Source organism: Lagopus leucura, unplaced genomic scaffold (genome assembly GCF_019238085.1).
Source record: "Lagopus leucura isolate 7727_CA_CO unplaced genomic scaffold, USGS_WTPT01 Super-Scaffold_100053, whole genome shotgun sequence".
Lineage (NCBI taxonomy): Eukaryota > Metazoa > Chordata > Aves > Galliformes > Phasianidae > Lagopus > Lagopus leucura.
Window position 1 is genome coordinate 371,210 of NW_024962299.1, and position 12,752 is coordinate 383,961.

General features: G+C 50.7%; 1 protein-coding gene across 1 annotated transcript in view; it reads right to left on the bottom strand.

The window, feature by feature from the left end:
• The window catches only part of ZFHX3 (zinc finger homeobox 3), a 98,238-nt gene that overhangs the window by 15,299 nt on the left and 70,187 nt on the right, over positions 1-12,752 (bottom strand). Inside the window, 2 exon segments of the mRNA XM_042885835.1 lie at positions 6,760-6,960; positions 7,151-7,284. Of these exon segments, the coding sequence (XP_042741769.1) occupies positions 6,760-6,960; positions 7,151-7,284 (335 nt within the window).

Below are 12,752 nucleotides of genomic sequence, written 5' to 3' on the forward strand. Positions count from 1 at the left end.
ACACTGTGGATCTTTGGAAGTCCCAAATGCTTACACTCGTTTTTTTCTGGAAAACCCCCTTTCTTCAGGTCTTCTATCTGGTCACACACGCACAGCACAAGGCACCCAGCTGGTGGGGCTGTACCTGCACAGATGGGGATCAGGAGGCCCTGATTCAACTGCACTGGGTACTGACAAACCATGGTGAAACTGCACCTGAAACACTGTACACCTCTGTGCAGGATAGGAAGCCTCCTTTATTGATGTCAGCAATCACCAACCTACGCCAGACCTTGGTTCCACTGAGTGAATAGAAGCAAAAGTGGTCTGTGAAAGCCCTCAGAAAGAAGGTTCATGAGTGTCTGCAGCCATCCAAACTGTGCAATGAGGGATGTGGAGCCACTGTCGCTGCTCACAGGGCAGCATCCCATGCCTACAGCAGCAGCGTGCCTACAGCAGCATTATGCCTATAGCAGTACTATGGCTACAGCACTGCACCAACGGCAACAAAGTGTCTGCAGATGTCTGCAGGGGGGATGGCACTGAGAAATGACACCAAGGGATACTGGGCACACCAAATCCATTCCATTTTACTGTAACCATGAGCACTGATGGCTGCAGGTGGTGGGTCAGGAGATGCCTGAGGTCCCTGTCCATTTGTGGGGCTCTGAGGATGGGGAGAGCCGGGATGCCAAGGAATAAAGGCCCTGACCCTCTCAGCTTTGTCAGCAGGGAGAGTGCTTTCCTCGGATCTTCAGGAATTACAAAAAATAGATGATGAGAAATTAAAAAAAAAAACAACCAAAAAACCAACAGAGTAGAAAAAGAATAAAATTATCTAACACCTCAGCTGCACATCATTATAGAGAACTGCGGGCTTTTTACACACATTACAGTAAGGCAGCCATCCCCACCACCAGACTCAGTACGACGGATCAGTAATTGTTTTCATACACTTTAATTAGAAAAACTCAGATGGCTATGAATAATAATGGAAAAGAGAGACTTTTGCACTTGAAAGGTTGAAGTCAATCAAGTGTGAATGACGGCAAAAAAGAAAAAAAAAAAGACACCAATTCATCAGGCCTCTGTTGTCTCGCCGCGTCTTTAATCATAATTCCTGATTGGGATTCAAGAAGGCAGTAAGCAGCGGTTCTTTGTCTGCCTTCACCTTCCGTCAATTAACTCTCCCCGAAATATAATCATCAACCTCACATGCTCCTCTGCATCTTAATCTGGGTCTCCAAACCAATAAGTCCTGCCCTATATGTGTTTAAGTAATTACCTTTATCTACCTGCATCTCTGCAGCCACAGTTCTCACCCTGCTCCCGCCCCTCCCTCCGCACGCACACAAAAAGGCAGAAATAAAAAGGCTGCGGTACATTAAGTGTGCTGCAGGCACAAAAGCCAAAAAGGCGTAGAGGAAAAAGCTCGGAGAGCAGCACAGGGCCCAGAAATGCTGGGTGTGGATGTGGGCACAGTGGTGCGGACAGCGGCGGAGGGCTGCCCTGGGAAGCATCAGCACTGCTTGTTCTGCGGCTGACCCGACTCGACCTGCTGCCATCCTCGGCCCGCAGAGCAGCACCAGCCTTGGCAGCCACACAGCTGCACACCTCCAGCAGTTCTGCACTGACAACGAGCTCCAGCCTCCCAGGTTTGAACCATCTGTCTGTCCGGACTGCAAATATTGTGTCCTGTTTGTGCATGTTGTTGCTGCTTTCAATATAAACAAATAACAAGGCTAGGCAGGGGGCAGGAAGGCACAGTGGGCCACGGTCACCTGGCAGGTAAGAGGAGGAGGGGTGTTCCGAAACACTGTTGTGGTTCAGGGGTACTGAAATCACACCGATGGTTCTGGTGACAGCGAAAGGAGCTCCGTGCTGGGGGCCCTCCTGCCCCTTCCCCCGAGAGGCACTGCCAGGGCTGCTCTGAGTGCCCACCCATGGCTGCACTCCGCACTTGCATTCCCAGGCTGAGATTTCCCTCAGCACCAACTGCTCCACCACAGCAGCACATCAGTCCATATGAACTGCTGTTAAAAGAACAGCCCTACAGATCTAAGTCAGGCAAACGTGATTTGTCTCCTTCCTTTCCTTCCATACATACGCCTTCTGCTCTGCTCAGCATTAAGCTGTGCTGCTCCTACACAGCTGCAGCCATGCACTGTAGCCCCTGAGCCACCAGCAAAGCCCTCAGTGCTGACTCCACTCTCACACCACCTTTTCTTTTCAAATGGATCTGAAGGATGGGGAAGGATCTGTGGCTCACTCTTATCTGCTCCTTCCGATGGCCCAATGGCTGGGTGTGAATATAACCATCAGGTTCTGTCCATCAGCGCACCAGTGATATGCGTGAGCAGCTTCAGAAATGCATACGAGCTGAGGCCCCGCTGCCCCATTCTGCTCCTGCTGCCTTGCAGCCCATGCCAGGCATGGAGCATTGCTGAAGAACGGCGCTGCCAAAATGGCAGCCTCTGGTGGGACAAATCTCCACCTCCAAGAACGCCATCAGAAATTCAATCTCCTCAAGGAAAAAAGTTCCCTTATGACCACCTACACACTTGGGTACCCCTGTGGTCACTTCTTTGACCAACACAACCCAATGACTTTTTGCCACAAACACCTGGACAGACGCACTGTGTTTCCCTCCCTGTTCTACAAGCACCTCCAGCACACAGTGCTCTGACACACAGCAGACCTGCCAGGCCATGGCTTTGGGAACAACCTGTGAGCCTGCAGATGACACTGTGGCAGTGATGCCCCATCGGCACAGGGCTGCTGAGCAGCGCCACGTCAGCCCCAGGGGCACACAGGCATATTTGTGCCACGTCCAGAAATTTATCTTTGGGTACATGAACAACCAGCTCCATTCACACACCACATCAGCCTTCTGCTTTCCTCAGAGTGAGCAACCACACAAGTGGCCCAGGAACACCAAAATGGTGCAGCTTTGAAAAGAAAACCTCCAGAAGGGGTCTGAGGAGATACATTACGATCCCCATGTCCGTGCAACCTAGGGGGAAACGCGCCATGCAAGGTTCCCAAACCAGACAAAGGAGGTAATTTCCATTACAAAGAGAGAGAGAGGGTGCTGGAGTGAAAAGCTTCATTAGACTCAGAGAGGCAAAGCGATGGCAGTATACCAAGGTCACTTCTAATTTAGACCATCTAATTGGCAAACATGGCTCCAAATGGCTATCATCTCACAGGGCTCAGAATTAATGAAGCCCGATTATTTTCATTACCTTCATCCGAGATGGAGAATGAGACACAGAGTGAGAGGGAAAGGGGGGAGCGCAAGGGGGCGAGAAGGAGGGAGAGAGAAAAATTGAATGACAACGAAGGGAGAGAGTAATGAGAAAAGACAATAGGAAAAGGGAAAAAATGTGAAGAGGGAGAAGTGCGGACGGCAAGGATGGGAAAGAATCACTGGTGGAGCACGAGAGAAAAGAAAACGATGAAAAGGAAATGCTGGAAACACCGGGAGAGGACTGAGAACAGCAAGGAGAGGAGCGTGCCACAGGCCGAGCCGGGGGGAGGGAGCTCTGGGAAGCCGTCCCTTCTCCCGCTTCAAGCCCATCAGTCTTGTCAATCGACTGAGCCGACGAACTACACTTCACCCTCATTAAGGGGCTCTCTGCTGGAGCGGTGCGGCCTGAGCCTGGCGGCGCGGCTGCTGGGTGGGAAGATGGCGATCAGAGCCCAGCGCGGCCGAGACGCCACGCGCTGTAAACCCAGCTACGTCTGTGTGCAGCTGGAGGGGATGAGGGCTCCCGGCCCCCTCTGCACTGCTACGCTGCCCCTGGAGCCCTGCCCGGAGCTGCCGGCTGCAGGACAGCCCCCGGGCTGCGCGCCGCTATGAAAGGACAGGGCACGAGCCACACAGATATGAGATGCTGAGCATAAGCAAGTAGCTGTTTCCATGGCAACAGACATATTAGACACTGCAGGTTCCTGAAAGGCGTCTGATAAGGTATTATTAACTGGAGCCTCCTCCAAATGCCAAATGCAAAGACACTGTGTCGAAAGGGACCTTGCTGCCATAGACTGGGCTGCAGTTCACTTGGCAGCACCGAGGCCTGATCCGCACATCAGAGTATGACAGGAACCCACAAGGCAACGCTACGAATGTCACATGCTGCCAGGTTCTGCACAAGACATACGCATCTCACCAAATATTTGCCGTATGAACCCAGAAAGAGCCACACACAAGCTGGATGAGAAGGAGGATCAGTCCTTCTACCCAGACATATCTCTGGGTACAAAGCAAACAGCCAACCAGGGCTACCATGGCAGAACAAAGAAGGAAGACAATGATCTTCACATTTCTCAGCAGAATTGCTGCACACTGCAGCAGAAGAATGAGGTCCTACCATAGCACAGAAGATGTGATGACCTAAAAGAGCTGCCACACCACAGCAGTTGCTCTGGCCGTGTCCCCTGGGCACTGCCCTGAGCTCCCAAACAAGAGGCTTCTGTCAGTCTTTGTGTACCTTGGAGGGCAAACACCTGTGCAAGCACTAATGCACCAAATCAATGGGTTTGTAGACTGCGTGCTCTGCAGACAGCCCAGCCCAAACAAACCATACTCACAACAGCAGAGAAGACACCCTTAGCAAACCAGTTAGGTTTACTGGCCTAAGAAAGAGGCTCAGCTTCTGTTTACTTATCTCGCTGGGTCAAAACATCTTCCTTAAATTTAGTTAGAGGCTAACCAGACTTGTTTACATCCTCAGAAGGTATTTGCACAATTGAGCATGAACAATTAAAATGGATGTAGGTCCCAGATGTCTTTGTGATGGGGCAGTTCCTTTATTTAGATGTATGCAGTGTCCACCAGAGCAGAGCAACCCTTGCTTGAGCCTGTGGGTACAGAAAGCTTAGTGAACTGCTCTTGGTCTGTCTTCCTAAGTCTCTTTACATTTTGCTGTTCAGAGGATGCTGTGTGGGACCTGTCACCTTGGCTGGGTTTTTAATGGGTTTTCAGACGTGGAGCCTGCTTGGGTATGTGGGTTTTTCCAGGCAGTTGCAAGCACCTGGTCCAAGAATGGTCACTGTGAGCCTTCACTGCACCATGACTCCCACAGAGCCTGGCAGGCAGAGGGCAGAAAAATGAGAGGATGGGTGGCTCACAGAGCAAAGAGGGAAGATGAGCAGCACAACAGCCTGTGAGGAGACACATGAGGATCGGAATAGTGCTAGAAAGGGAAGACCAAAGAATGGCAAGAGAAAAGCTGGGTAGCGCTGCATTTGCTTGCTTAGTTGATGCCACAGGAAGTGAATTGATAAAAGAATATGAGTATTATGACAAACATGTTGTTATTGCCCTTCGTTATCAGCAATCAGCAAAGAAGGGAGAAACAGAGCTGGAGTGCGGGAAAGAAATCACTAAACTGTCAGGAATTGAAACAAACGCTTGTGTACTTGGTAACAAGTTCTTAAGTGCAGCTACAACCTTGCCTTGAAGACCGCATAAAAAAAGTGCAGAAATCTGACAACACACCCGATGTGTAAGTTCAGAGTGGGTTTTGAAAATGTGCGTTATTAATTCTACCTGTATCTTAACCTGACTAAACACACTAACAAGTGGAAAGCAAACTCGTGTGCAACCCAAGAAAAGAGAACTCATAGAAGAACACGCTGGGCGCCCAAGTGACATTTACAGAAGCAAGCAGACGAGTGCTGTGAATGCAGCCAGGCTCTGCTCAGCGTGTCTGCATCGAGGCGGTGCAGCCACTCGAGGTCAGGCACACAGTGCCCACGGGAGAGACCTGCAGCCAACAGCGTTGCTGGGGCAGAGCACAACACCACCTCTCACAGACGGCAACTTGAACGCCGCTGCTGATTTGCTATTCCTCACCGAGCGCTGGCTCTTGGGATATTCAAACCTCGGCCCCAAGGCAGCACCTGGAGAAGGGCTCCCAAGCACCATGCTGAACCACAATCTGCTGTCTGAAGTTTCTGTTGCCATTAGAAGCAGCACAAGCAGTAACAACCACAGCACAGACACGGGCACAACACTGACAATGTGTTCTAGAAGTGCAGCCCCGGCTCCACCTCCCTTGGGCTAATGTCAATGTATCCCTTGCTTGTTACTCTGAAAAAAGTGAACTGTTACACACAAAAAAAACACACCTTGCCACTTTGCATGGAGTGATTTCTGACTAAAGTAACAGGTCCATCCTACTTCACAAAATTTTGACAATGATCTTCATTGCGTGAATGAGGTGCCAACCATGGGCTGCTCCACTGGACAGGTTCTCCTCCTGCAGGCGAGGCTGCCAAGCAAAGCCACTCTACTGGTTCTTAAAATCACACTCTAAGTAGGAACTCGATACCTAATTTCCGTAACGTTACTTTAATCACCCCGGCTGTTCTTCCCAGGAATCGCTAACCAACTCCTGAATATCTTCCCTCTACAACACAACCAGCACAGCACATCAGCTGCTGCATCTCCCAGAAGGATCTGTGCAAAATGTAGTCCCATGCAATGACTTCAGCAGTTAAAGGAAATCTGATTTGTTCCAATCTCTTCACAATGAGATTACTCACTCAGCACTGAAATATTGCCATTTGCCGCAATGCCCAAGCATGGACAAGCTGGTCTCTGCGAAGGAAACATGCAAGGATGGGAGAAACCTCAATGGCAGAGCGCAGGCAGGCCAGGCAGCTGCCCCTGAGCCTACTGCAGTGAGCACAGCCCACGCAGGTCAGGTCACCCCTTCACTCCTCGCAGTCCCTAGGCAGACAGCAGACACACCTGGCTATGCTGTGACTCACCGTCATGATGAGCTTCTCAACACAGTCAGGGGACACACTGTGCAGGTGAGTGAGGTGCAGCTGCAGGTGGATCTTGTTGTTGAGCATGTCCTGGCAGAGCGGGCAGCGGAGCATGGGCTGCACCGAGTGCTGGGTCATGGCGTGCACCCGCAGCCGATTCACGTCTGTGTTACTGTACTTGCAGTATGGACACTGGTACATCTGCAGAGCAGAAAACGAATTGTGCAATTGTTACAGCTTTCTTTTTTCCTTACAGCTAGACTTTAGTAATTTGATGTCTTCTGTAGTCAGTTACCACCTTTCACCCTCTTTCATTTATTTTACTCTTTACTTTTGTCACAGATGAAACAGTTACCCACAGATGTGCAAAATGCTGAGTGCTTGTCCTTACCTGCTCCGATTTGGTCTCTTCTGAAGTTTTTGACCATTTAAAGGAGAGAGGCGACTCAGAGCTGCCGGGAAATGGTACTCGTTTAGAGGATGCTGGAGGCTCCATCAGCTCCTTCTCTGCCTGGCTGGCCGACGCTGCAACAAGAACAGATTCACATCAGGACATTCCCAAAGAGGCTGACATTGGATGAAGATGGTGTTACCCTCTACACTGCTGTTTTTTCTTGAAACATGCACTGCCTAGTTGCGTGAGGATGAGCACACGGACTAACTCACAACCTACAAAGCCTACCTAGACACAGAAAGTTTGTTCTTAATTATCTTCCATAGAAGGGGAATTGTGTCACTTACAGCCAGAAGCAGAGAAACCGCAGCTGCTTATGCATGCTGCCTACAGGAATCCTGTTAGGTGCAGGATTCCTTCCCCGTGCTTGCCTCTGACTCACAAACGCTGGGTCAGATGTGAAGGCCAACACACCATTCCTGCGAGCAGCTGGGCAGGTGTGGCAGAGCAGGATGCAAACCCCTGGCTCTGAGCACCCGAAGCTTTGCATGCGAACAGCCTGGAGAGCGTCTGCCCCAGGGATGGCTGGAAGCTGTGCAGACTGGGTGCAGGGTGCCACGAGGCCCCAGGAGGATGGCACTGAACTGCTGGGCCCACCCTTGGGAACAGTGCACACTGCAGATGCTTCCCAGCAGCGGTCCCACAGAGCCCCAGCAGTGGGACCCAACCTGCAGGGAGCAGGATGAGCACATCCTGCTGCTTCAGCAATGCAGGAGAGGAACCCAGAAGCCACAACGAGGCTCTGTGCAAGTTAAGGCTCTCAGAGAAGGCGCATACCCTGACCTTTCCCCCTCCCCCGAACCCTGGCAGCCTGGAGTACATAAATTTGTGGGACATCTATTATTTAAAAACTGTAAGGACAAGTATATTATACACAACCCCCGTCTCCTCCTCCCTGAACACACATTCATAACAGTACTTTAATCTGTCTCGAATCGACTTCAAACCCATTTCGCCCTTAATGGGAGTTATTCATTTTCACTTGAAAGGTAATGTATGACAGCTGGATATTTAATATGATGGATCGGCTGCCGATTAACAAGGCACGGCAGCATTCTCAGACCGGTCCCCCCATACTCTTCCTCCTTCCTCTTCTTCTCTGGGTGAGCTCACTGGTGTCTGTGCCTTGTTCAGAGGATGCAGTCAGAGCAAAACCCAGGTAAACCGCTTCCTTCTCACAGACCCTTCACTTACAGACACGAGACGTGTTTCAGAGGCACCACATCACAGTAAGGAAAGTGATCTGTGTTTCTGTCTTTCCCTGCCAGGCCTCAGCCCCGAGCTCCAGTCATGAAGGAACAAACTAACTTCGTGGAATCATAGAGTCACTCAGGTTGGAAAAGACCCATGCGGCCGCCGAGTTCAGTGACCCAACTGTAGACATTGTCCCATGGTGCTGAACGCTTCGCACAACCTCTGAAATCCCAACTATGTTTCCAATTTCTTTCCTATGGGAAGCAGCCAACGTACAATTCGGGAGAAGTGAAAAGCAGTTAAAATTTAATTCTACTTACCATTTTCCAAACTGCCCATTTTTCTAAATGCACTTGATCCATCCCTAACTTTTATCCTTCGGAATCAGAACTATTAATGACTGTCCAGATCCCAGAGAAACTGCTTTGTTGCAGTGAACTGAAAAACACACACTGAATATTTCTTCTAAGCGTCATTTTTTTGTGCTGACAGCTCAGATGGGAATTTTAACTCAAGACCAAGTTTATTGTTGATCAACAGCCAAATTCACTAAGTGACACATTCAGTCCACATCACAGATCAGAGGAATTAAAAGCTCTTTTCTGCCTGGGGAAATGAGGACGCGCTGCTCCTGCAGCTGCAATTCAGCACCAGGCTTGGGGCAAAGGCATGGCAGGACAGAAGGATATGGGCTTACAGTACGATGTATGACAAGTTACCTATTAGCACTTGCATTATTTTGACCCTCTAAGCGGATTATTACAGATTGCCTGGCCTCAGAGATCTGTGTTACTCCACAAATGCACCTGGAAGCCCCATGCACCAGGACGGTGCTGCCCTACTGGGGCCTTGAGGAGACTTCTCGCACATCCTTGGCACCTCCTGCATTTCAGAGGATGAAAGGAAATCTCCCCGGGTGGAATGGGACACTTCCTCGAGTGCAGGTCCTTCCTTCTGCCAGCTGTGTCCCAAGAAACAGATGACTCCTGGTCTGGGTGGGCAGGAGCTGCCTCCTCTACTGCCATCAGCTCTTCTAGCTAACGCACCGCTGACAGCCCCTTCATCTAAACTTCTATCTCCCGACCCAGCAACATAATGGAGAAACCAATTAAATGATTATTAATTCATGCTGTTTTCCGTAAGCCAGAGGTTCTCATCTCCCTGCATTCCGTAAACCAGCTTGCCACTTGCCCTAGAAATTTACAGTGGGGTTTCTGCTATCTCCATTGATTTAGAGAACGGAACGACCCCTCCCCCACACCCAGTCTCTTCCCACCAAGTTCAGCCGTCAGCCTGGGAAAAAGTTTTCCAGCGGGTTGCGGAGCTGTTTTCATCGCACGATGGAAAATAAAATTCCTTATTTGGCGGTGCCTCCCTCTGCTCAGCTCTCCCTGACGTTTCCTTGAAGCTCCCCCCAGCACCACGAGCCCACAGCCGGATGGGGCCGCCCGCCCGCAACAGCCCTGCGCCAAATGCCCGCCAACGCAGCAGCATCCCTCAGCAGCTCTTGCTTTCCTCTGGAAATGCTGAGGAGTGGGAGGACGGTTCTGTCTGCCCCACGCTCACACAGCCCTCGCCCCCTGCGTGTGCAGGGCCAGGCCACCCCACACCACCACGCGTGGGGCTGCAGCGAGCCGCTCACTCAGTGTCGGCCAACAGCACGGCATGAATGGACGTGGGAGAGGAACTTCACCAAGAGACCCCGGCCACGCAGCAGCTGTGAGAGCACGGCCTGGGCCTTCCAGAAATGGCACCTGGGTGTAGAGCACCATTACAGTGCTGCTGGTTGTTACTTCTCGTGTTAATAATATATGGTTGGATGTTTCTTCCTGAAACACTGTCTGTTTACATTCCCTATTCCCTGAAGGTACCATTCGTTCTAATAAGATCTTGTAGCCACACTAACTGGACTCTACACCGCCTGTTGCTCTGCGGTACTTTTTCAAATCTGTATTTGATAAGTAACGCGACTGTATGATAGACAGATGTGAATACATGAGGATCTGCAAGCACACCTTTGTACCCAGACCGTTATCGCTATCTTTCAAAAATACGGCTCTGAAGATGGTCAGATAATTCGTTTTTCTAATGCTGTGTCACACCTGCAGCCCGCAGTGTGTTCCAACGACGGAATTATCACTAAACGTCCACACGACAGCACCCGAAAGGCCCAACCAAGTGCCACGAGGCTGCTCTGCACCACCACGAGCGCCGGGACACTGCACAGGGCACAGCGGCAGTGCCTGCACCAACACACAAACCTCCCACTGCCCCCCAGCATTGGCACCGTGCTGGGGCTCCACGGGGTGCTGCCTGCGGACAGAGCAGTGCAATGGGGAGAGAAATGGTCCAAGCCAGCTGGGCAAGGCAGGGCCACACAGAGACATGAGGAAAACAATTCTGACCAGGCCCAGGGAAGACCTGGTTGGCACAATCTAACCCCACCTCGAGCACAGCAACGCCCCATGCCTGCAAAGTGATGCACTGAAACCTTTCCTCCCAGCAATGATACCTAAGATTATGGGTTTAGAACCACGGGATATCATTTGTTTGTTTTACATTACAGAGGAAACAAGACGTAATCTTTTATATTTACCTATTCCATATGGTTCTTGAACCAGCCATCAATCTGGGTGAATATTACCGTCCAATTCAATTGAATAAATATTTCAACTAACCTACATGAGAGTCTATATCATCTCATTTACTGAAATCAATGTGCAGAGCTTGGGAATGGTATCAGCAACAGTACTCCTACCAACTCCTTGAGAAGAGCACAGGAGGGATGGGCAGTGCCAGGCAGCGCTGCAGATGGGGGAGCTCCCGGCCAGAAAGGGCACGAGCTCAGCAGAGATGCAGGCAACATGCACTCCATGTGCTGGGGGCATACAGCACAGAAGTGCCTGAGAACAGGAGGGCTGACACAGCCACCAGCCTGCAGAGCACCGCACACCCAGTGCAGCAGCTGGGCCTTGGGGTGCTCCTGGCTCCAGCACGGCCAGTGGTCAGCTGGGGACACGGAGCCCTGCTGGAGCTGGGGAGAGGGCCTCCACGGAGCCGTCGCCTCCCTTCACTTCATGGAAACATCAGAACGCATCTGCTGGCACTGTGCGAGCTGAGGGCAGCCCAGCTCTGAACATCAGGCAGCTTCCAGGCAGTCCCAGCACCCCGAGTCCTGCCCCAGCGCTCCTCCTTGGCTGGAGCTGGTGCCCAGAAACCTTTCGTGCTTTGTAAATCCTCAGGAAAGCCACAATGGCACCAAAGCTCCCGCCTCATCCCCATCCCCATCCCATTGCAAGTCTCCTGCACACACACTCCAGGGTCAAGAGATGCTCCATCACGGCCCCCTGCTCCGCTCCCTGCCAGCTCTCTCCTTTTCTTTGCTCTGGCACCACTGAGCATTCTGGCCATTAAGTGCTCAACAAATGCCATATATTAAAAAAACAGAAAAAAAAGCAGCAGGGGGTGGGGGGACAGTAATAGATTTCCGTCAGGATGTGCCTGACCTGTTTTTTTCAATTTCAGTAATTAGAAAGGCAGTGGGCCTGTAGGAATTATTCATAAACTGCAGGAGCTGTGCAGTATACATTTATGTTAAACATGTCAAATCCGATTGAAATCATGCCTGCCAGCACCATACTCCATAAACACACTTTTCTGCAACAATTTCCCAGCTCTCGGCAGCCCATTAATACCTCCTTTAATAGCAATCTACCACGGATTCGAATCAGGGACGCTCCATTGCACTAATTGCTCTGTGTTAGGTGAGCATCATGGATTTAAAAAAAAAAAAATCATTAAAAAAAATAAAAGCCCTTCAGGCTACTCCTCCAGAAATATTTCATTTCAATCCATATTTTAAATAGAGTTTGTTTCTTGTTTTTTGGGGAAAAAAATCTGATATTCTACATCTACACGACTGACAGTGCATTAAGAAAGTCTCTTTCACAGCTGGGTCACTGCATACCGAAGTGCTTCTCTCCAGCTAAAAAACACACGCAAACATACTCCGAATCTTGCAAGCTTCACACTGAGCTACACGGCTGGGGTCCAGGCTCCAGCTGGAAATCAGTGTGTGCATGTAATCATTTACATCCTGACTTAAAAATGGAGTCAAGGAATGGCCACATTTCTTCTCTCTCTGCTTGTAAGAAGTCGTGTGTTAATCACAGTGAGCTCATCTCTAATGCTCAGACACTGGGCAGAGCATCCCTTTGCAGCACTGCAGAGGGCAGGATGGCGGGCAGGATGGCGGGCAGGATGGAGGGCAGGACGGTGGGCAGGATGGAGGGCAGGACGGAGGGCAGGATGGAGGGCAGGACGGAGGGCAGGATGGAGGGCAGGA